The sequence below is a fragment of the Papilio polytes genome, unplaced genomic scaffold (genome assembly GCF_000836215.1).
Source record: "Papilio polytes unplaced genomic scaffold, Ppol_1.0 DF822067.1, whole genome shotgun sequence".
Classification (NCBI taxonomy): Eukaryota; Metazoa; Arthropoda; class Insecta; order Lepidoptera; family Papilionidae; genus Papilio; species Papilio polytes.
The window spans coordinates 3,356,543-3,379,673 of record NW_013527137.1 but is presented as its reverse complement, the minus strand read 5'-3'; the positions used below and the strand labels follow the sequence as shown (position 1 = coordinate 3,379,673).

At 34.3% G+C, this 23,131-nt stretch overlaps 4 protein-coding genes across 4 annotated transcripts in view; 1 reads left to right on the top strand and 3 right to left on the bottom strand.

Annotated features, from left to right (window-relative positions):
• Positions 1 to 914: 914 nt before the first annotated feature.
• Positions 915 to 11,028, bottom strand: LOC106107456 (sodium-dependent nutrient amino acid transporter 1-like). Its single transcript, XM_013288311.1, has 14 exons — positions 10,806 to 11,028; positions 6,832 to 6,969; positions 5,892 to 6,156; positions 4,959 to 5,172; positions 4,645 to 4,688; positions 4,276 to 4,423; positions 4,043 to 4,121; positions 3,779 to 3,882; positions 3,368 to 3,554; positions 2,621 to 2,797; positions 2,329 to 2,428; positions 1,970 to 2,149; positions 1,712 to 1,806; positions 915 to 1,571 (listed from the first exon to the last, which is right to left on the bottom strand). Exons 1-14 carry the CDS (start codon positions 10,806 to 10,808, stop codon positions 1,398 to 1,400), a joined length of 1,908 nt encoding a protein of 635 aa, XP_013143765.1. The 5' UTR covers positions 10,809 to 11,028; the 3' UTR covers positions 915 to 1,397.
• Positions 11,029 to 14,279: 3,251 nt separating this feature from the next.
• LOC106107033 lies at positions 14,280 to 19,269 on the bottom strand. The gene is made up of 13 exons (XM_013287712.1): positions 19,090 to 19,269; positions 18,803 to 19,014; positions 18,677 to 18,722; positions 18,408 to 18,607; positions 17,576 to 18,235; positions 17,302 to 17,470; positions 16,921 to 17,084; positions 16,616 to 16,760; positions 16,236 to 16,387; positions 15,965 to 16,021; positions 15,683 to 15,767; positions 15,204 to 15,319; positions 14,280 to 14,837 (listed from the first exon to the last, which is right to left on the bottom strand). Exons 1-13 carry the CDS (start codon positions 19,190 to 19,192, stop codon positions 14,640 to 14,642), a joined length of 2,307 nt encoding a protein of 768 aa, XP_013143166.1. The 5' UTR covers positions 19,193 to 19,269; the 3' UTR covers positions 14,280 to 14,639.
• A 274-nt stretch (positions 19,270 to 19,543) lies between these two features.
• LOC106107383 (zinc carboxypeptidase-like) lies at positions 19,544 to 21,944 on the top strand. Its single transcript, XM_013288224.1, has 8 exons — positions 19,544 to 19,694; positions 19,767 to 19,996; positions 20,102 to 20,207; positions 20,430 to 20,641; positions 20,808 to 20,965; positions 21,228 to 21,347; positions 21,413 to 21,551; positions 21,711 to 21,944. Exons 1-8 carry the CDS (start codon positions 19,603 to 19,605, stop codon positions 21,818 to 21,820), a joined length of 1,167 nt encoding a protein of 388 aa, XP_013143678.1. The 5' UTR covers positions 19,544 to 19,602; the 3' UTR covers positions 21,821 to 21,944.
• A 93-nt stretch (positions 21,945 to 22,037) lies between these two features.
• The window catches only part of LOC106106845 (thioredoxin domain-containing protein 11), a 6,036-nt gene continuing 4,942 nt past the window's right edge, over positions 22,038 to 23,131 (bottom strand). Inside the window, exons 11-13 of the mRNA XM_013287504.1 lie at positions 23,123 to 23,129; positions 22,718 to 22,874; positions 22,038 to 22,447 (exon numbers count right to left, since the gene is read on the bottom strand). Of these exons, the coding sequence (XP_013142958.1) occupies positions 22,151 to 22,447; positions 22,718 to 22,874; positions 23,123 to 23,129 (461 nt within the window). The 3' untranslated portion in view covers positions 22,038 to 22,150. The remainder of the gene's footprint in view (positions 22,448 to 22,717; positions 22,875 to 23,122; positions 23,130 to 23,131) is intronic.

Sequence of the window (23,131 nt, the reverse complement as noted above, 5' to 3'; positions counted from 1 at the left end):
TTTAATTTTCTAAGCCCACTTAGCTTGAGCTTGAGCGTCGGTGGCTCAGTGATTTGAACACTTGACTTGTAATCTACAGGTCTTGGGTTCGAATCCCGCCATGTACCAATGTGTATCGATCCAAATGTGTACCAATGTAAATCGATTTTAGAATTTTCATATGTACATAATTTACCCGACGTTTTTACGGTGAAGGAAAACATCGTGATGCAACCAGCACATATCGGCGAAGAAATTCAAAGATATGTGTGAAGTCAACCAACCCGCACTTGGCCAGCGTGGTTGACTATGCCTAGTCACCCCTTATTAGGGTAGGCTCCGAGCCCCTCGGTGGGGACGTGTAGTGAGCTGGTGATGATGATGAAGCCCACTTCTTCAACGTGGATCTAATGGTTTGCAATATTTTGTAGAAAATAGATTAATAAAGGTGTACTAAAAATTTTCATAGGTGTAAATAAAAATAAAATATTTTAGTTTAATTTGTAAAACTTTATTATACACTTTATACAATCTTGCTTCATAATTCGTTATTCATAGAAGTGGTATTTAATATTAAAAATGTGATTAAAACTAGTTTTAATCACTTAACTTTCTGGTCATATTAATATAACAAGAAAGAAGTTAAGAAATAAATAAGATAACACGAATGTTAACATGCGGAGATATACTTAACTAATTATTTTATTTTTAATCATTATACTTGTATAACAATTGCACACAGCCATCGCGATAAAAACACTAAAATATAACCAAACAAGAACTACGAAAAATGTTTAACATTTCCTTAAGAAAAGGTTACAAAGGTTAAAAATAAACTTGTCGAATGAGGAGTTTTACAAAAAAATCTACTTGATAAATAAGTTATTTCTGTTTGTTGCGTTTAAAATAAAGGTTTTGTTAAAATGCAACATAAATATACCTTAAGTAATAAATAAAATAAAGCAATAATTTACAATTAATTATTTAAAAATGCTTTTAAATAATGTAAGATACTGTACAATTAGCTTAACTCTTCGATTACGTATAACAGATTCTTTTACATAAAATTATAATACTTAACATTAACAAGGTATGAAAGGGAATTTCCTGTTAAATCAGCTTAACTAGTTAGGTAAATTTAGTTAGGAAACGGAACAAGCTTTAAAATCTGACATGAAAATTTTGATGATATAAAAATATGAATTTTTGTTGGCAACAATTAATCTTAACTAATTTACATTAATCCAATGTTTTTAGTAATTTTTAAAACAGCAGCTACCCCTTCAATACCTATTACCCAACACAAACATTAATAGTCTCTTACTGTTTATTTCTTAAACAAGATGTTCACTAAGGGTATCACTTAGTACTGATAAATATGGGCAAACAGATATCTTCTAAAACGTCCATAAAATGAACTAAAGTCGTCTTTCATATCCTTTGGAGAGACTGAGCCAAATGTGAGTGAACCAGCCGACTTGCAGCTTCTCGCGCTCCGCCATCGCGTCCTTCTTGTACAGAGTCCACTCGTTGCGGGTTATCGTGGACCGCGGACCCCACGTCGACTTGGGACGGAACGATTGTTTCAATGTCTATAAATATAATGTAAGTACGTAAATAAATATAACTGTTGATTCGAATGATACTTTAGATTTATATGTGTATGGAAAATATTAACTTTCTGTCCTACTGGACTCGACAAAAACTAACTTATACAAGTCGTATAACTTACTTCGACGAAGTTACCAGTCCTGTTCTTGAACATCACTGCAACTATACCGATAGGAACCAAAGCCACGCCCACAAACAGCATGAGGTAACCAGCAACTGAAAATATGAAATAACTTATTTAGGACTATTTAATATTAAAAACTAAATTTCATTGAAGTTAAGTAAAAATATTTAAGTTGATATAATGTTAGAAAAAGTTTTTGGAATGAAACATTAGTTGTCTGAAAACTGCGTATGTTGTTATTTCTAAGGTACATACCAGTGCCAGCAACTGGATAGTAGTAATCCACACCAAAGACGAGTTCGGTGCTCGTCGCTAGCGCGTACACAAACACGACTATCATCATAGCGGGGGTGATCAGACCCCAGCAGAATCTCCAGTACACAGATGTCTTGATGCCCAACATGAACTCTATATCGAGACATAAGTTTTCTAGACCTGAAAATACAAAAACATGTGTTACTACCACAAAAAGACATAAATAACAAGCATAAAATAAAATAAGTTAACATTCGTCAGTAACGTAATGTATCGATAATTAATTTAACTTCAAAATTTTTTATTTTTTTAATCTGGTCATTATAAAAAAAACATTGTGATAGGTATAATATAATTACCATAGAGCCAGAACACGCCAATGACTTCAGCAATTGCGCAGAACAATATAAGGAATGTGCCACCGTAATGGTCGACCATTTCCAAGATGTACTGCCCACCCTGTTAAAAAAAAATAGTTTATTTACGACAATTAATTATAGAATGAAAACATCTATAAGTGTCTTTTATTCTTTCATATTTAAAGATATGACAATTATGTGTCGAATGGGTTTATATTTATGAAGTTCAATAGTTGGATTTAAAAGTAGAATTGTTTTAAAAGTCTTGCAAGGTTTAAAAAAAACTACAAACCGGTGTGACATAAACAAGACCGATGAGAAATCCTGCAGAGCAACTGAAGGCCGACATAATGATGGTGGGCACTCGAGGGAACGAGTCGAGCAGCACCGTATTGATGGTGGACAAGAGAGCCACCGCGGAGCCCACACCCAACACAGTCATCATCAGGAAGAACAGCACTGAAAACAACTGCAAACAAGAAAGAATTAAGTTCAAAACTGACAAATTCGATTGCTAATATTTTATAGACGAAATCGCATTGCAGCTCATTGTTCAAAACTTTACGAACCTTTTACGCTACAGACGGGTGTCATGTAACGCTTACTGTCCGATACAGATCATACAAGTTCGTCACAGTCGGTGGTGAATATATAGTTTAAATTTCGCGGCCTTGCTATACAGATTTAATGCAGGTAACCGGTCGCACTTTTTTGTCCGCAAAGGAGGGTACATTTGAATCCCTCTCGGTTTAGTCGGGTGAGGGCTTGCGAGTCAGTCGGTTTGTTTGAATTTCGGTTTCGCGTTTGTAACAATAAAGGTGCATTCACATCTGGCGCCAATAGATTTTGACAAAATTTGTCTTGACTCGATTGACACCGCCAGTGACCAGGCACCTGCAGGTGGTGAAAGGGGCATCGAGCTGGTAAGTTTAACTTTATTCTTCTTACACACTTACAAAACATACACCTTCACTCTCCTGTACCTTTTTGTCTATTGTCGTTAGCGAATTGGAAAAAAAATGATTAGTGTGTTTCTTACCTGTGGCTGGAAAGTTTTAGCAATAGCATCAGGGTACGACACGAACGCCAAGCCCGTGCCAGCCGTGCCGACCACATCTTTGACTTCTTGATTTAATACGTAAGCTAGGTTGCCGAGGATGCCAAAAATTGTAATACCCGAGAGTAGACTAGTGAATGTGTCCAGGGTAGTCACAATCATAGCGTCTCTAAAAAAATAATATGAACGTTAAAACCAAAATGTTGTATTTTGTGAACTTACACTAGTTTGGTAACATACAACTGATTTTAAAATTATTAAATAACTACCACGTTTAATTTTAAATACGGTTCTGACGTTTTGAGTGCTAGTCAAGAATCGAACACAGAGAGAATGTGCTGCCCTTGGAGTAGTTGCTAATAAAGCATCAGAATGTGATGTTTCATAATTTACCTGTATACATTTTGCCTGAAGCCATTGTAAGAGGAGAACATAATAATGGCTCCAGTGCACACGGACAGCGAGAAGAACACTTGAGTAACCGCCGCGTACCACACCTGGGGAGAAAACGTTATCATTTCAATCAGACATTCATTGCCCACGCAGAAAAAGTATGAAAGGAAGTGTTATTTATGGGAGTGTCCGCCTCAATTACAAGCTTTTAAAATGTAGATGTGGCGGTGAAATAATAGCAAAAAAAAATAATTTATGACTTACATCGAGTTCAAGAAGTTTGTCCCATTGGGGTGTTATGAAGAACAATATACCAGTGCCCGCTCCCGGAAGAATTGAAGTACTGAAATATTATAGCAAATATTATTAAAACAAAATGAATGCTAAAATAAGTTTCTCATATTGTCGCTCCAAATAGTTATATGGTTGTTTAAGCAAGCCATTAGTGTTGATTTGTTTTGTAAAAACTCACAATGTGGAAGTTGTTTATGACAAACCTGATGAGAAGAATGATCATGACGACGTAAGGGAAGAGCGCAAGGAAGTAGGCGGCTTTGCCTGAACTCTTCACCCCGCGAGCCACGATCAGGAAAATAATGACCCATGATGCGAGGAGGCAAAGCGTCAAGTACCAAATAGGAGCACCTGCACAATAAATACTTTAATTTTTTATCATGGGTAAGCACTGCCTAATAATATCTGTACAAAATTATCTATCGATACTTTAATTCTTTAGGTAATTGTTACCTATACAAAATACTTAAACAACATTTAAACATTTTTTTAATACAAAAACCAAACAATTTTCAGTTCTATAGTAGCCATACAACAGGAAAGATTATTATGTAAATTTTAAAGATACTAACCGAGTCCACCTTCGATTCCGTCACTTTGCTGAAGTACAGTTTTTCTGAAATAAAAACAATGTTAATTTATCAAACAAACGTTACTTTATTAAAGAAATAGCGATAAAAGTAAATAAAAAGCGTATGTACAGCTACACAAAAGAATTCTTGGTGAAATAAACGAGAATGTTTTGGTTTTAGTTCAACTTCTACTACTGGAATACCTTACAACAACTTTTTGTTATCTGTTTTTTTCGATATTTGGAGCATAATAATATGTCTGTTTTAGCAGTAGAAACTCACGTAATACGAGCATAAGAATTCTTTCGACTCACACAAAATATAATTCGGCGCTGCTCGTCGAATTTTCTGTTAGAACGATATTCTCTGTCAATTCGGATGGCACGCAGTTTAACCATTCCGGGTTACAGATGGCCCAAGGTAGGGTAGATTGGAAACTCATTGATAGATAGTACAAGCACAAAGCTATGATTGACACGTAGTATGACAAAATGTATCCACATCCCAGAGCTTGAGCGTATCCGGTACCTAAAAAAATTATACGAATCTTAATAAACGTGGCACTTCGATTACAAAGTTAGTACGTTATAGTCTTAATTAAAAAATATTAAATTAATCTTTTGGAATAAGGCTAGAATAGACGTAATTAAATAATTAATTAATTTTTAAATTATTATATTAAGCTGATGAGAATTAAATATTATCATCATGTCTTTAGTGTTGTTTCTTTGCGCTATTCAAATTTAATCGATGTTGTAAACAAGCTTTAATCGTATTTAATGATAAAATTCCTTGAAATAATGATCTGGTAATAATATTGGTATATGATAATTGATATAAAGGTTATTATTGTTATCATTTATTCAATTAGTTTGTTTCCTGTTCACATGAACGATCGATTAGATTGTGTAGTTTTTATTTAAGTGGAAATTTACTAATCAAAATATTTGGTAATAAAATAACCTCAAAAAATCCTTGATTGGAAAATGCGTTACACAATTTTTGACAGGCATTAATTCATTGTCTCAGGAATCCTGCATTCCGGTTGTCAATTGTGGCTTTTTTTTTAATTACATAAAAAGACGTACATCTCTAGGACCAAGCTTAGATGAGCGGATTGCGTGAAATGTGCAATGATTAAGAAGAGAGAGATGAGTGAACCCTTTTGGTAATTTAAAAAAATCTGTAGGATGAAATCCTGGGACAAGATCGGGAAGACGATGTTAACTAATTACACAAAACGGTACCTTTCATTGCCGGTGTCATTGACCAAACTTTGATAGAATTTCTCGAGCTGAACTGTCCTAGCACGCCCTCTAGGTAGTACATCGGTTTGCCGATCAGGATGAGCACAATGATGTAGGGAATAAGAAATGCTCCGCCACCGTTCTGGTACGCAACGAAAGGGAACCTCCACACGTTGCCCAGCCCCACTGACGTCGCTATACAAGACATGAGGAACTCTAGCTGGTTACCCCACATTGCTCTTTCCGGTTGGTCATCTTCCAAATCCTAAAAGAAAAAGCTTCATTAAGCGTATAAAAGTATCATATTAGTTTTTGGTAAGAAAATATCACTACGTGTTATTTGAATCATATTATATCCTATAGTTTTTCAATTCTTTTGTTTTAAAAAAAAATCTTGTCTTTGGATTACATTATCGATTGATTATTAGTTTTAACCTGCAGATAAAATAACAAGAGGTAATTTTTTTAAAAGGATTAATGGATCAGTATCATGCAAATAATATTCACAATCTTGACTTTTACTTTATGTCACTGCGTCAATACTTTTATCTGCTTAATATTAAATGTACTTTAAGCATCCGAGTCAATTAAGCCGATAATATATCTTGTTATTCCTCGCAACATAAGTTAAATTAGATATCGCAAAAACAGTAAAAAAAACAAAAACATAAAAAGTAGTCTGCTGTATACAAACAATTATCAATTGACTAATTAATCTTAGTTAATCTTAAAACAAACTGCAGGCTAAAAATCCTAAAAATTACTACTTAGCGTTGTATTGTTTTTAAGAATTCTAGCTTCTAATTTGTTAGCTGATCTTCACTCAAGTAAAACGCGCAGATTAGAAGTAAATGGGGACTTTGCCAAAACAACGTTAACGAAGTGATGATTTGTATATCTGATAATATAAATTCCCTCCAAACCACGTTTTAGTTCTCACCTTTTTCTCTTTTCCCTCGTAATTATGATTATTCATTTTATCAGGCATCTCACTAATATTCTTCTTGTCAAAGCCGTTTGTGATGGGCGGCAGTGTTTCAGGACTGGGATCAAATCCCTTGTTCATTTGATCTTGACTCTGTAGTAATAAATGATTATCAAAAAAAAAATAGTAAAACTACCTTCGTTGAGTCATAAAAAGTTGTTATTGTTGATATTTTACTTCAAAACAATGTTTGTTTGCAATAACACATATTATGTACAATATTCTGTACACATACATACATATGTATATAAAACTCACGCCCGAAACCTAAATGCCTAGATAACCATTTTACTGATTTAGTTTTTTGAATATTAACGCTTGTAATTATCAAACTATATCAATATTCAATGTGAAAACATTTTATTGGAATTTAAATTTCGATATTGGTGAATACGATAAACTCCACTGTATCTAAATACAAAATGATTAAATTATAACGCAAAGGTCATCTTGTCAGATAATCGAGTTAAATGGAAAATGTGAAAAATAATCACATAAAATACCTAAAACAATCCTGCATATTCATCGTTGATATCGTTGAATAGTAATTTAATTCGCCTATTTTAAAATGAAAGAAAATCGAATAGGGCATAGTTATTATTCTATAATATTTTAAGTTTTAACGAATCAGATAACTGTAGAGTTGGTATCTGTTCACTATAGCTTGGCGGGCTTGTTCCGTTTACCCAACTAAATTTACCTAACCAGTTAGGTACTAAGATTTTTTTCCGTTATCGTAACCGGTCAACTTTTTTTGCTAGGGTGGGTACACTTTGCTAGTTTTATGCCCTCAATCACATGTTAAAACGATCAGCTATCGATTTCAAGACCCAATAGATTTCGCAATTTAATTTAGATCTAATTGACATTTAATGTTTTGTCCCGATTATTACCTTTTAAGTCCTGGAATTCATCTTGCCAATGCCTGCCTGCCTTTATTATTTTATTTTTTAAATCATAAGGCGACAAACGACCAAAGTTGGGCCTTCGGCACGCAAAAATGCAAGTATCCGGATATCAAACTGCTGACACTACTTTGTCTGAAACCATACGGCTAATTTCACTCTGGCGCACACTACACAGCCACTATTCGGAATTTGAAGAAAAAGTAATACTTTACTTAATAGTAATAAAAGAAATAGATGGCCCGTAAAATAGAAAAGTATTCGCACCCTATCGGTTACGAAAACGGAAAAAAATCTTGATACCTAACTGGTTAGGTATCTTTAGTTAGGTAAACGGAACAAGTCACTTGGCGTACACTAACTACACCTTTTTGTGGCGCAAAAGTGAGAATAACCTAAAGATTAACAACTATTTTCATTTTTTTGAAAACGTCAAGCGTAACCCTACAACCTTCAGCAGCATAATCCCACTCCAGATTCATGGTTTCATGATACGAACTTTTACTGCTTTATTCTGTTTAATACTGCGTTTATTGTTACCGTGGACAAAGAATGGCGCAAAATTGTATATTATCATAACTCTCGATCTCTGTGAATAAAACAGAGATAACAATATGTATAAGGCAGCTATTTCGGCAGTGGAAGCTTACAGTACCTAATAGGTAGGTAGGTAATAGTAAATACTGGTGATAGGAACTATCAGAATATACCTAACCTAGCAAAGATATGTAATGATCATAAATCACTCAGATTTGCATATCAATTTAATCTGTTTTGAATTCCAAATCACTATCGTAACTGATTAAGGCAAAAAGTTTCAACAACCTTGCAATATTCCATTGTTGATTTGAATTATTCGCCTAAACTTTTACGAGAATTACTCGAGGTCAAAGACCACAGATAACAAATTCATTCTATATTAGATATGACTGATTAGTTATGCTTTATTTTAATTATATTTAAGAACTCATTGTTAGTCAAATCGACAATCTCAATAAATTAAACATATCAAGGGATAAAGGTTTAAAAAAGGTGTATGTTTAACTCGATACTACATTCACAGGTCACTAAAAGAATTTGATGAAACAAACTTTTGAAATAAAGACACTTGAATAAGCGTTCGCTAAAGAACCTTAACCTTGGTTTATAAGACGCACATTTTTAAATAACATTTTGCTCCGTTATATTTCCGATAAGATTTTTATTGAAGGCAGATAGACTAGTCAAGAAGAAGCAACAACAGAACAAGCTGTTTTCTTTATAAACCACCTTTTCTCCGCGATTTCTGATACTCAGTGATGATGAAGCTTTCTAATGGCATCAAAATATATGTAATAATTCCAGTAGTTTTTTATTTATTCGTTACTTATAAAAAATGATGTCATTCCTCTTTATAATATTAGTATATAGTTTAAAAGTAACGTAAATGATTTTTCTTCATACATTTCATATGTAACTTAAAATTATTCAATCTTGCTATTTCAGATTTTATTATAGTTTACTTAAAATTATCGGGAGCGCGGGGGCTCAGGGTTGTAAGCACTTGCCTTGTAATCTAAAAGCCTGAGTTTATATCCCGCCATATATCAATAGGATTTCGAATTTTATATGTACAGTGTGCAAGTATGATTGACTATGACCTAGTCACCTCTAACTAAGTGAAGCTCTGAGCCCCTCAGGGGGGTACGTATATTAATATGTCTTTTAGATTCAATAAAATAAGAATAAATAGAAATAATAGTTGTCAATAGTTTAATTACGATATCGTTGTTATCTATTTAATACAATCTAAATAATACAAAGAGTAATTAATTATTATTAAAGTGTAACTAGACTTTTTACATAAAAAACCTAAGTTGCCAAGAAGTAATCCTTTGCAGTTAAGAATATACTAAAATAGTATAAGTTTTATTGACATTTAAATATTATATTAAGTTACTAATATTATAAATGCGAAAGTTTAGATGGATGGATGGATGTTTGTTAGAAATTATAGCCAAAATGGCTAAACGGATCTCGATGAAATTTGACACAGGCGTAGAGGATAATCTAGAAGAACACATAGGCTACTTACTTTTGATTTATTAACTCCACGCGGGTGGAGCCGCGGGCAAAAGCTAGTCTTTATTTATATTCAGAGGAAAATAATTTTGAAGTACATCGAGTGCCTTTTCTAACTGAATTTTTGAACGATGTATGACGACTGAAACGTAGTAATTACGTACAATTTAAATAAAATAGATCTATGGCATAGATATAAAATCGACCGATAAGCTACTGTTAATAATTAAAATATCTAGAGCAACGATAAATATGACCATGAAATAATCAATACGTCGAATTATCGATTTTTCATCTTTTGACGTATTATCATAAATTTTTTACGATAAAGTAAAATAATACGTAGTTTTTAAATCTATTATGAAATAAAAGTATAACAATAGAGGTACATCAAAAATGTAAATAAACATCCAAATACAATCAGCAAATCTTATTGGCAACTGTATACGACGACGGTAGGAACAAGATCTTAACTTACGGAAGTTTAAACTAACTTTAACTTATTTTGAACTTCAGTATGCAAGCAGTTGACTTACATTCATAAGTAAAGATACAATAAAAATCGTTTTAATGTTAACATCAATCAATAAAATCAAATAAATTTCGTTAAAGGAATGGCGTGAATACACCGTAGGGGTGGGCGAAGAAGAGATGGATAGATTGCATAAATGGTAACATGATCAAGAAAGCAATGTTGACTGAGATGACGGATAATAGATCTAAAGAAAGAAAACCCGGCGCGTAGATGCGTCAATTGGATAAGGACAGGGAGATGGATGGATGGATGACAAAAAGAAATAAAACAGAGAAAATATAGAATAAAACTGATTAATAATAATTAATTAAATTAAAAAGAATTCAATTTTTAATTGTGTACACAATTATTTTTTATTTATTTTGTTATCTTTATTACTTTGTAAACCAACAACTTTTATGTGTGTATAAATATAAATTATAACTTACCATGTTTTTTTAACAATCCTAACAAAACATAAACACACTAACAAAAATATATATATTAATTAATTTAAAAAGGAAATATTATAGATAATAATTTTTAGATGATGTTCTTACTCGCGCCAAAAACGGCAAGCGAGTGGAGCATTTGTTCTTTTCTTGGACGAATTTATACAAAACTTATCGAATGCAAAACGTCTGTGCCTTGCACCTCCATTTGCAATCAACGAATAAATGATAAAATTTGACTAAGCATACCCCTTGTTTATCAAATTATAGGTACGTAGATAGGTTGTGTCGTAGATTAATCTATATAAATATAAATAAACGTGTGTATGTCTCAAACATGTTCCTGTACACTTAACCGTATGATTGAAATGAAACTTTAGTAGGGTATTCACCAGAGAAAGAAAATGTGCCATAAAAACACAAGGTAATAATTTAAAACAATATTTTAAGAAACACTTATTAACACACAGGCAATGTCTAACATTTTTAGATATAACATATTTATAATACGTTCAAGCATTTATGGCTAAACTACCTTAACTGATACATTTTTGATACGTTACGTAATTGGAAGATTGGTATAAATACTTAATTGCTAAAGATATAATTAATGGAAAAATTCATCAACTAATTAATAATAACATTGTATAGAAAAGTACAGTGCGCCTCAAATGAGGGCTCAAATGAATACGTTTGTATCGCACTCAGTGTCGTTTAATCGTTGAGTATAGGTTTCTCATAATAAATGTACACGATGTCTTAACAACTCTGAATATGGTAGTCGTTGCCTAGATCTCGTATGCCTTAGTCGTAAACAATACTTGATTGTTCAATATGCAACCCCTTAACTTATGTTCTCCACTCAATACCCTTATTATTGGGCAAATGCCGCTTCGCATTCGCATGAGTTGTACCAATTCTTCCAGTAATACCTACACCTTCCAAACAGTAAAATGCTTTTTTTCCTTGTTTACTAATTATTTTCAACTGCGCTTTAATTTAATCTATGACTAAAGCTAGATTAGATGATTTTTAATGAATATGCCAGTTATTCATCAGTGAATTTAAGTAAGATTATATTATATATCTACAAAAGTGTATATACTTTCGTTGTCCACAGAAGAAAGAACAAACATTGCGGTAACAAACAATTCATAATACATGTTAGATGGAAAGAGAGAAACATAGTGAAAAAAGGAGTAGGTTTGTCTGGGTTTTACGACTGCGTGGGAAATTAGCAGAAACGGAGTCAATAACTAGAGTAAATTTTTAAAATGTGAAAGAAAAAAAGAAGCAAATTTTGGAATGCGTTTTTATCGCCATTAAGGAAGTTGTTTGAGAGGTCCTTGTTCTTGACCCACTGCACTTGAAACCCTTTTTGTTTTTTGTCAAGTACAACAACATAATTAATGTATTTCCGCAAAGACGCACAGTTTGCCAAATTTAATAATTTATTGTTAAGGGTAAATTTTGTTTGTTTAAATTGAAAACAACTTAAACGAAATCTTGCATATTTTCGACCTTGAGTCAATATATTAATTACGCATCGCAACTGTAACAATGGATTCATCTACCCAGAATACTTATGTAAATGCGAATGAACTCTGTTACGGTCTCAATTCTTTTGGTGTTTTTTTAATCTTTGAAACAGCTTTTGTAGAGGCGTCCTTAATTCGTAGCGGTTGAAAATGTTACAAAATGCTAATAACTATAAACGAATAATCTTTGTTAAAGACTAACAAAAGTGAATATTATAAATTATTAAACAATATTCAAGACTATTTTGTCAAAGTATTTGACAGTGTGGTTTCAAAGTTTTGTACACATTCAAAACATTTGATGAAAATTATGATCAAACGTTCGTCTATTGTCCGTAAGCGCCTGCCACTTTTCGAAGAGCACTGGACAAGTTTCGCATAATCGTCTCGGAACATGAATTTTATTAATCATCATTAAAAAATTGTAACTGGCGGAGTATACTCATCCCTCTTGCCATAAAATCTGTTTTACTAATTTCTTCCAGCTTTATTACCGAAATATTTACACCTACCGTACTATTTAGATGTCGTGACTTATATGTATATCTGAGACGGGCACACGGCCACGTATAATCAATTCGTGAATATTATCAATTATCAACAACCAATAACCCGAATTAAATTATTATTGATGAATATGATAAAGTTTGATAATATATCACGCTTGCCACGTGACAACATACCATTATCTTTGTGGTGGAATTTTAGAAACGGATCTTCTATGGTTTTTAACATAGCCTTCGGAAATACCTTCAAAACTGTAATCAGAATGTTTAAAAGCTATATGCTGAATGCCATCTCTAACAGCCTTACAAATAAACGCGGTGTAAAGTTAAATTTAGGAATAAAATGAGTACAAGCAAAATTTGTACTAATATTTGCCTATACTCAGTTTTCGTTTTATTGTTAGTCATAGCGATAAGGCCCTTAACTTTAGAGAATAACGGGGATAACACTTGTTTACGATTACGTAATCATCAGCTGGCAATTTTCTTTTTATCGATTTGAAAGTCGCTTAATCCATACGACAGGGGCGTTCAAGGCTGATAAAGGAAAAAATTTGTAGTTTATGACAAAGAAAAACTTAATTCCTCTAAAAATGTTTCGTTATCTAACTTGTCGGAAGTAGCTGATCCTAATTCTAAATAAATCGTTTTTTAATGGTGTTTCATTTGTTACAAGTGATAATTTTAATTAAATTCTAGTAATAATAGTAGGTTTAAGTATCAATTATCATGTATTTATCATGCTAAACTCCATATCTTTGATGATGTTATCGGAATGATTAATGACCTTGCGGAATCATCATTGCTATCGCTAACATTGTAATTAAGAAGTGCAAAAAGTTTCGTCAGAAACAATTTAGCGACCACCAGATTAAGAATGTCCACTCTCGTTGCGCACTTGTTTATGGCTGTACAATACTATTTTAACCGACTTCCTAAAAGGTTATTTTATTAAGACAAGCAGATTTTAAATAAAACGTTCTGGAAGAATCTTCAAAATAGGCTCTTTGCAAAAAAAAAAATACTGGACTTATAAAAAGGTTACGGAAATATAATAACGCTTTAACATCTTAGGACGAATGGACCGGCACGCCCGTTGTAATACCACGACCACACAGAAGACAGGCGTGAAATGGAAGCAATTCCGTGTTTCCACGTGAAGGAGATGCATAGGACGGGGAAATGTCCTCTTTATGTGCTTCTCCTCCTCCGTCGTATAAGGGTAGGCAACGCGTCTGCAATTGCGGATGTCTGTGGGCAACGGTCGCTTCGCCATTTTGGCGATTTCAGGTAGCCGCTTGCTCGTTTGCCACCTTATGTTATAAAAAAAAATATTGTTTTCATTACAATTTTTCTCTAAAAAACTGACTGATAGAATGTGTAAAAAACTGACCAACATTTTGACATTTCTAGAGACAAACAAATAGTAACGTAATAATACATTTATTAAAAGTTTTCATACAAAGTTATACCGCTTTCGATATAAAATAAACAAATTAAATGCTGATCGCCAACAATTTATGATATTCCAAAATTTATTTAATACATTATAAGAAAAGTTATAAATAAATGTAAAAACCTACTAACTCGTCGCTGCAATTAAACGTTAATTTGATACGAAGTGAATAATGTTAAATACACTAATTACAAATCTATTACGAGTATTAGTTCAGCTTTTTAACCTCAACACTTATTTATATAAAGCTCAATATCAGGGTCATTGACCCTGATACGTAGTTGGCGATTCCTTCTAGGCATAAAAACTCTTCTCTTTAAATCAAAAACCATTAAACTCTTATTAATATGGTAACACCGGTAAGGACAGTTAATATAGAAGTACAGAGGACGCTGACCATCGGGTATGAAAGCGTGTGGCGAGTGCCTTTATTAGACCTGGACAGAGTAACGACAGGCGTTTTATGCGGCGGTTCCATGCTATGCAGAAGTAAAGTGTCCAATGCAGCGTAAGCTTCGTGTACCACACGCTGAAACAACATTCAAATGCTTATACTAATAACGTGACAATGTAACTGATAGAACAGACGGTACGATCTTGGCACAGCCCTTTTCCTTCTGTATTTAGATTCATGTTTTCCCTATGGATTTTTGTTATCAATAGAAGCGTCAATAGCCCAATGGTTAAGGGTATGGACTAACGATATAGCAGTCGTGGGTTCTATTCCCATCACAATGTCGTACATTATATCATATACGACTAAAAGCTTATAGCTAATTCGCAATGGTTATAAGAAATATGAGTACATTATTAATTTACTAAGTAGTTTATTTTACTTCTTTTTGAAGATGACAATTTCGAAAAAGCAACATTACAATACAAAGTGCGAGCTCACCTCAGTGACGTATTTAGAATTGAACGAATCCGTGGGTCGAAACATCATGACAGTATACGTATTATCTATACCTAGGTGACCATCAACCCAATCCTCTATACCTCCTGCGTACAATGCTGAAATATATTTTTATATTTTTACTTAACATTTTTCCGCATTTTACTTTGTTTCGCAATTCTGTCATCTACTACTAATAAAAAATCTACACAATGTTAATTCTTCTAATTGTTTTATTTTTTATTTATTGCGACAATGTTATAATTTTTAAAATACACACAGCTAGATTGTAGGACTTTTTAGGCTGTAATCGAACAAATTTTATTACTTTAATCAATAAATATTTATCTATATGGCCGTACTTTGATGTACCGTAGTCCTACGGAAAATACTTTATTATCGTCATATGATAATCCTATATACGACCAAGTCTTATATTACTTTATGTTTAAAAAATGTTTTGGTAAAAATAAAATATTTACGTAAAAACTGCGAAGTCTGTCCGGCGACGTACGGTCTGCCACTGATGCCGTACGCGGCGGACGCGGCGCGAGACGCTCGCTGCCTCTACACGTATCATAAAAATAAATAACATAATAAAGTAATATCAAGTTTAGAATTTATAGGTATTAAGTTTCCGGGTACTTTAAACTCCCTCGCACTTGTTCAACAATTATGCTTCATTTCATATACGTTGTTTTTCTTTCTTTTTCATAAATTGCAAGCACGCATTATTGTTAACCGTATTTCAATTGACTACTTACATAAATATGATCAAACGCACGAGATTTCTTCGTATGCGAATAAGGATACATGATACCCTGCAAAACATTTTCGGTTACTGATGTTAACTATCACATAAAAGCGAGATTGGACTCTTAAAAAATGACAACAGAAAATGCAATGATAGAACTGGTAAGAGACTAGTTAATTTTAATTTAGAGCAGTGATTCCCAAAGTCATTCAAGTGAAATTCATAAAACAATTCAGGAAAAAGTATAACAATCTCTAAATTAAGAAAAATATTGTATTTACAAGTACGTCGCCCTCTTTGAAGGCGACAAATGTGTGCAGAGGCACTCGCTGTCCGTGCAGGTAGCGTGTGAGCGCCAGCGTCTCCGCCTCGCTCAGCTGCCGTGCGCCCGCGTACAGCTCGCCGCACGGGTGCTCCGCCCTCAGCTCCTCCGCTGCAAGTCAATAACGTGCGAACACTAGTATTTTTAGATCCTATTCTATAACCAGTTCCATAACTAGTTCGTCTCATTAACACAAACACCATCAGTAATCCCAGTCGAGCTAAACTAACTAGTACGTTTTACCCCTCTTGTGCTCCCAGTCCCAATTCCGTTTCTACTTTTACTATACAATCCTTACGATATATGAAATTGATTGTTATTTTAGATAAGAATACTAACGTGGAATCCATTGATATTCAAAATTTCTATCAAGATTCACTCCGTAGCATGGTTTTATTGAACATCTTAAGCCAAATGAACCGCAGAGACTTTTGGCGGAACTGGTCTCCCAAGTCTGTCGCAAATTCTTCGTCCATTCTCGACGCTGCCAAAAATATTGTGACACAATTTTAAAAGGTCATTATTCCTAGTGTAAAATTAATAATAATTTTTAATTTGTTTAAGATACAGATCGTTATTTTAAGAATTCAAGTTTAATTTTTCATAAATAGGTCATAATAAGTTGAATTTATCGTTTATCGTACTTGTGGAAAGGTAACGGAGTAGTCATATCCATCGGGATTGAAAACAGGAACAATCCAAAAGCGGTATTTTGCCAATAAATCGGCATGCTCCTCGGTTCGTTCTACTAGTTGGTACAGCACGTAGAGAGCGGCTGATACCGCCTGGTGGTCTCGACCCTGAATACCTGGAACAGGTTTTAAAACATCAGCCAAACTCATGAGTTAGAAGTTTTTATGAAAGACGACTAACGAAAACAATGATCACGTAATAAATCCTATAATTCTGTAAACTATAACACAGGCGGTGGTGATGTTAACAACATGGATATTACTGCATGTACTTTAAATACATCCATAGAATCATGATATATGCAATTATTTCTTAAACTTTCAAAAACATACCGGCAATTACCATAACGGTTTGCTTAGCCGAAACAATCTGACCACTGCTTGGATCGTCGATTATCATCATATAAATAGGATTTTCCATTAATGTATAGTTTCCAGTGGTTATATCGGCTATTTTCGCTACGGGACTTGTCTCAGCCCATTTTTTTAACTGCAATATAATCTGAAAACGTACATAGTCAATGAATTTACTAAGAATTAGGGTCTAAAGGGAACATGATCACATATTTTGTACAGGTAGTGTACTTGTATGGTGTCGTTCACTCACCTCTGGCAAAGTCCGTGGCGATTTAAAACTTAAAGGCCGTATTTGTAGTAAACTGCAATTATGTTTTACAGTCGCAGGTGCTTCCAATATCTCGATATCAAACTCTGTATCTGTATGCGTTCTATTAGAAACAAAATTTGTTGTATTTTGGAATTCTACCTCTAATTCACTGCTTATATCCGGTTCCTGGCGTTCTAGGTTTTCTATTGATACATTTCGTATTAATTCTGTTGTAAACATAGTTTCATCGTGTGTTTCATTAGTACGCGGTTCAGGCTCATCTTTATATGCTTTGTGCTCCGATTTAGTGATATCGTTATCCTCTTCACTATAAAACATCATACCATAGGTTGGATCGAAATCCTTGTCTTCTTCTGTCTTCTCAGTCGTTTTTGATACAGCCTCTGTAGTTAATGTAGGGATGTCCACTATGGTGCTCTCATCGGCATTATAAATATTGTATTGTAATGTTGTCCTTTCTGGTACTGTGGAAGGTAGGTATGAGCTGCGACTTACATAAATTGGATTCGATTTCAAATCTTCATCTTCGAATGGGTGAAAATTGACAAATTCATGCTCAAAAGCAGACGTTCGCGAAGGTTCTTCTATTTCTGGAAAAGGTGCTGTTCTTGATGGCTTCATCCACGTTCCGGCTGGAGTCTGTTAATAACACGAATGTGACATTTGTAAAAATCATTATGTGTTAAATTGCTGGTAATTTAGTTTACTGAAATGTTACGTTATCTAGACGTAACATTAGATCATAAAACTGACTATACATCACATTTTTTGTAAAGTAAACATGACGTGAAAGTATGGTAGTATAACTTACACGGCGATCTGCAATCGGTGGAGTAAGGTAAGTGGCTGAAGAACGTTGAGTGAAGACGACAGGAGTGATGGGCGCGTACTGGCGAGACAGCAACGATGGAGGCCGGGCGACGAACTGTGGCCCGGCCGGAGGACTCTCATCCCGTTGTGGTAATACACCGTACTTGTATTGAGGAAACGGAGGATCGTTCCGAACACGAGCTAATTACAAAAAAAAACAGATAAAAGTCTGAGCACAGTCCGACTAACCAACCTGATATCTTCAAGTACCTTTCGGAGAATACGTTGGATTTCTACTGACGCTCACTGCCACGTCCTGTGTAAACAATTTTTATGATGATATGCATTCATCAGGGCGGTAGTTTCACGTTTTGTATATCAATTGAATTATCCTACCGGAAATTGTGGTGTCGGTGAGGGCACCACAGCTCCACCAACAATAATCTTCGCCTCATCTCTTCTTGTGGCTAAAATATTTACTGCGACCACTTCTTTTGCGGTCGTAGTTGGTAAATCATCATCTAGTACTTTTACGATGAATTCCTCAGTGGATAGTTGATTAGGTCGCCATCGCGTGTACTCTGTGTGGGCTCGCTTGTGACGAGATACTGCAATGATCATACAAATAAGTAGACACTCGTTTGACACATTGTTTCAATGCATTCCACCTGCAAGATCCTTACTTGATACGTTATACAAACTGTCGATGACATCGGTGCTGGATTTGGATAAAGATTGTATTGGATTTATAAGACATATTATTAGCAAAATTGTTATAAATGACATATTATTAAGAAAGAACAAAGCTTCATCTTATGTTGATTTGACAAGATGGCCCGACATTTCGTGACAGAAATCAGTCGTGACAAGGTTCATAAATGTAGAAGTTGGTCGCCAGAGTTTTTCTTCTTTACAAATATCATTTTTATTCTTCACTTTTTGTGTGAGGTACGAAACCAAAGTAATATTGATCACAATACAATAAAACTCTTCTTCTTACAAATTTAGAGAATGTTTAAACACTCAGTACCAGTTTTTTAATAATATTTTATTGTAAAATTAATTTCAATGAAAATTCCACGATTTGCAATTGTCAAATGATTTTCACTTCTATTTATCTATATTATTTGAAGTAAGAGGTTAATGTCGTGATATAATTTTAAATTTATAATCAAAATAACAGTTTTGTTGTGATAATGATTTTACAAGTTAAAATATATTTGATTGCAACGTTGTACTTTTTTGGTGCATTGTTCATATTGTTGTTTCCACCAAGAAACTACGTAATGTACGACAAATATGCAATAAATTATACTGTACCTTGATTGTACCTATTGATACTTAGTTAAAGTTTTAACAGGTCGGGAGCGAAAATGCGTAAAGTGAGAAGCACAGGGCAAAAATTAAGGTTTACAAAGTATATGGATTACAATAGTCTCTTGCATGTCGCTGAGAATATGGCTCGAGACGACCCGGAGATCGCCCGCGTTGTCCACTTGACTCCCCGCACCGCTAACAATCAAAGCATCCTCTCCCTTGAGCTGCAAAGCGACAGGCAGAGCACAAAACCAGGAATACTTGTAATTGGAAGTACGTTTCTGTACATTTTGCACCGTTATTCATATTGAATTAGAAATAACAAATGTGACGATAGGAAAGCTAGGAAGCAAAAACTCATTATGCTTTGTATTTTAGCAATCAACGGTATGACATGGGGAACACCGAATGCAGTTATTGAACTGACAGACAAATTGCTTTATGATAGTAATTACCAAACACCTTTTTTCAATGATTATGATTGGTGAGTCGAGTTTATCAACAATTTTATTTTAATTTAATTAATCTAAAAAAAGACATATTGAAATTCGATACTGAAAAACCTAAACGTAACAGAGCCTCTTATTGACGTATCAATAGTTTTGCACCGAGCACTGAGGACACAATAACACTAATCTTTTGACTTTGAATAATTCTGATATAAACTTTTAATCACGCTTTATATACGAGATAAATTTGATTTTAGGTATATGATACCTCTAGTGAATCCTGACGGGTTGAATTTCACACAAAGTCTACGTAACCGCAAATCTTTTAATGTGGAGCAATGGTGCCGTAACACAACGGCAAGTAATACTACTCGGCCCAGCTTCTGGTATAAAAACGTCGAAAAGGAAATGTCTAACGACACTTGTTTTGGTGCGAATATTAATCGCAATTTTGCATACCATTGGCAAGGTACTCTGCGACTTTATTGTTGTTATCAAGTACAAATGGTTTTACGGCCCAACGTATAATTGTTTTATTCAAAAAAATCTTTGCTTAATTTGACTCCGAAGTTTGTAACATCTCAGTTGTCTTTCTGACGTTAACCTACATAGTAAGTTGAAACGTAATATTATAGATGATGTCCATAAGACTCCAGTACGTTGCTCTCAATACTACCCGGGAGATAAACCGTTCTCAACGGCGGAGGCGATAGCGCTACGGACGTACGTTCATCAACTGGGAGACAGGATACACCTGGCTATACATCTACACGCGAGTTTTGAATTTAAAAAGGTAAAACTAATTTTATGCCAAAGTAGTAACGTTGATATTTGTTTGAATTAGATAATAATTATAAGCATAATTTTCAATAAATGTTGTGCAAAGCGTACTCCCTGTGGCTAATGCACGACTTCTACGAGAAAAATGTTTGGTCCTTTTTTTTTATTTAAAACTACGGTACTACCGATGGATACATAAAATTCGTTATATTAGGGTTGGCTCTAATAGAATAGTTAGCAACCAGTATTTATTTTATCGTTATATTTTTGCTTAGGAGTATATTTTATATCCTTGGCGATATTCACTTCGCCAGCACAGCAACTATCATACTTTGCAAGCAATAGGGGAATACGCTGCCAGAAACTCCCGATTGAGCGACGGACGACTTTATGAGGTATGAAATAAGACACATAGTAAAGTCGTAAAAACAAAATGTCAATTGGTACCTCATATTCGCAGGTGCATCAAGGCAGTAGTGACGCTCGTGTTGCGGGCACGCTTAGTGATTACTTAGCGGGAGTGGTCGGCACTGAACTGGTGTACGTCGTCAAGCCCTACCACGAAATGTATCCGAATTATTCTGATAGATCAGCACTTGGTAATTCAGTTTATTTTTAATCAACGTAATAAACAGACACGTATTATGCAGTGGGTAGAATTAAAATTTTGTGAATTAAGATCAAAATGTATTTACATTCTAGGCGTTTTCATAGACTGTGATAGTGCAGCAAAGAAATTATGTTACGTATGTTTTCAGAATTATACGTAAGCAAGTCGATGACAACAATTCTTAGTCTAGTGCGAGGATGGAGAAAGAGCACTAAGCTAAATACGCTCTCCTTCTACGGTCGGGATGTCGAATTTTAGATTTTTTTAACTGTTTAGTTTTTAATGTTCATGTTTGTAAATCTCGCAATATATTTACTTGAAGTTCATCAATTTTGTGATCAAAAATTAAAACCGAAAATATTTAAGTTATTATTATAGCGAAGTGACGTATGTTTTTGACCATTACAAATATAACAGCTCAAATCATTAAGTAGTAGTAAAACGTTGGTCTTAGAAGTAAGTAATAAAACAACTGTACATTTTCTTTATCAACATTACAATAATTCTTTGTATATTATAAATATTAACAACTTATTTCGATTGTTACAAAATGATGAAATGTACACTATTTACAACATCTATCTAATATCATCTTGTAGCGGCGGCGGCATTTCTTCTTAACATCGACATATCGATTTCCCAGACTTTGGACAGCTCTTGAATGGAATTTATAAGTGAAAGCTGTTTAGGATTATCTTCCTTGAGATCAGAAGTATGAAGGAGGCTCATGAGCAGAGACACCTGCTGTAAATGTTGCAGTCTTCTATAAAAGGAATCTTTCAGCTCCCTGACGTCACTTCGACGCCAGTACTTTAAGTTTCTGCCGATCATGGTTGTTATTTCTTCTCTTATATCCTTTAGACATGACTTCTTTTCCAAATTAGTCTGTAAATGAAAAGTGTATGAATTTTCGTTCATACCAAAATGTTAAGTATCATAATTGTATTATAGTGTTTTTTTTATCAGCTTACCCGATCAATCAAAATTATACGAATATCGAAAAGAGATGCAAATATTTAGTAGCAACAATCGAGTTTACTACTAATATGGTATGTTATTTGGCCTAGTCGACCTTAACTTATGGTAATCTCCGAGTCGTTCAGTGGGGACGTATAGTGAGCTGGTGAGAAGATTGTGTAGGAGTGTAGTACATACGCGCTGTGCGCAGAGCGCGAGGCGCGCGGCGAGGTGCGGCGGCGCGGGCAGCGCGCGCAGCGCCAGCGCCGCCAGCCCGCTGGCCGACACGCGAGCGCGCGCCGGGTACCAGCGGCTCTCCGCCTCGCCCTTGCTGCGCCACACACAACGTTCACTACTTAGTCAAATGTTTTTAATTTCTTTTTTAATAAGAAAAGGGGGCAAAGGAGCGGCGGGAACACAGAGTTAGCGAGTTTATTTTTGGTTAAGAATACAGTAATACATTTTACTGGACAGTGTTCTTCACACGTTGTTTGTGGTTTCATCCAAAATTTATTTTAGAGTTTTTTTTTTCTAAAACGATAAATTAAAAAGGTTAAAGTTAGGTAGAAAACAAAATAGTTTTATGAGGTGATACATCATTACACCATGACT

Coding starts and splice junctions, on each gene's coding strand:
- LOC106107456 (XM_013288311.1), bottom strand. Junction 4,689..4,958: donor AGCGCCGAATTATATTTTGT/GTGAGTCGAAAG, acceptor TTTTTATTTCAG/AAAAACTGTACTTCAGCAAA. Junction 4,122..4,275: donor ATGATCATTCTTCTCATCAG/GTTTGTCATAAA, acceptor ATAATATTTCAG/TACTTCAATTCTTCCGGGAG.
- LOC106107033 (XM_013287712.1), bottom strand. CDS start 19,192: ATGTCATTTATAACAATTTTGCTAATAATATGTCTTATAAATCCAATA. Junction 18,236..18,407: donor CACCGATTGCAGATCGCCGT/GTAAGTTATACT, acceptor TGTTATTAACAG/ACTCCAGCCGGAACGTGGAT. Junction 17,085..17,301: donor AACCGTTATGGTAATTGCCG/GTATGTTTTTGA, acceptor AACCTGTTCCAG/GTATTCAGGGTCGAGACCAC.
- LOC106107383 (XM_013288224.1), top strand. CDS start 19,603: ATGATTTTACAAGTTAAAATATATTTGATTGCAACGTTGTACTTTTTT. Junction 20,208..20,429: donor TTTTTCAATGATTATGATTG/GTGAGTCGAGTT, acceptor ATTTGATTTTAG/GTATATGATACCTCTAGTGA. Junction 21,348..21,412: donor GCGACGGACGACTTTATGAG/GTATGAAATAAG, acceptor TCATATTCGCAG/GTGCATCAAGGCAGTAGTGA.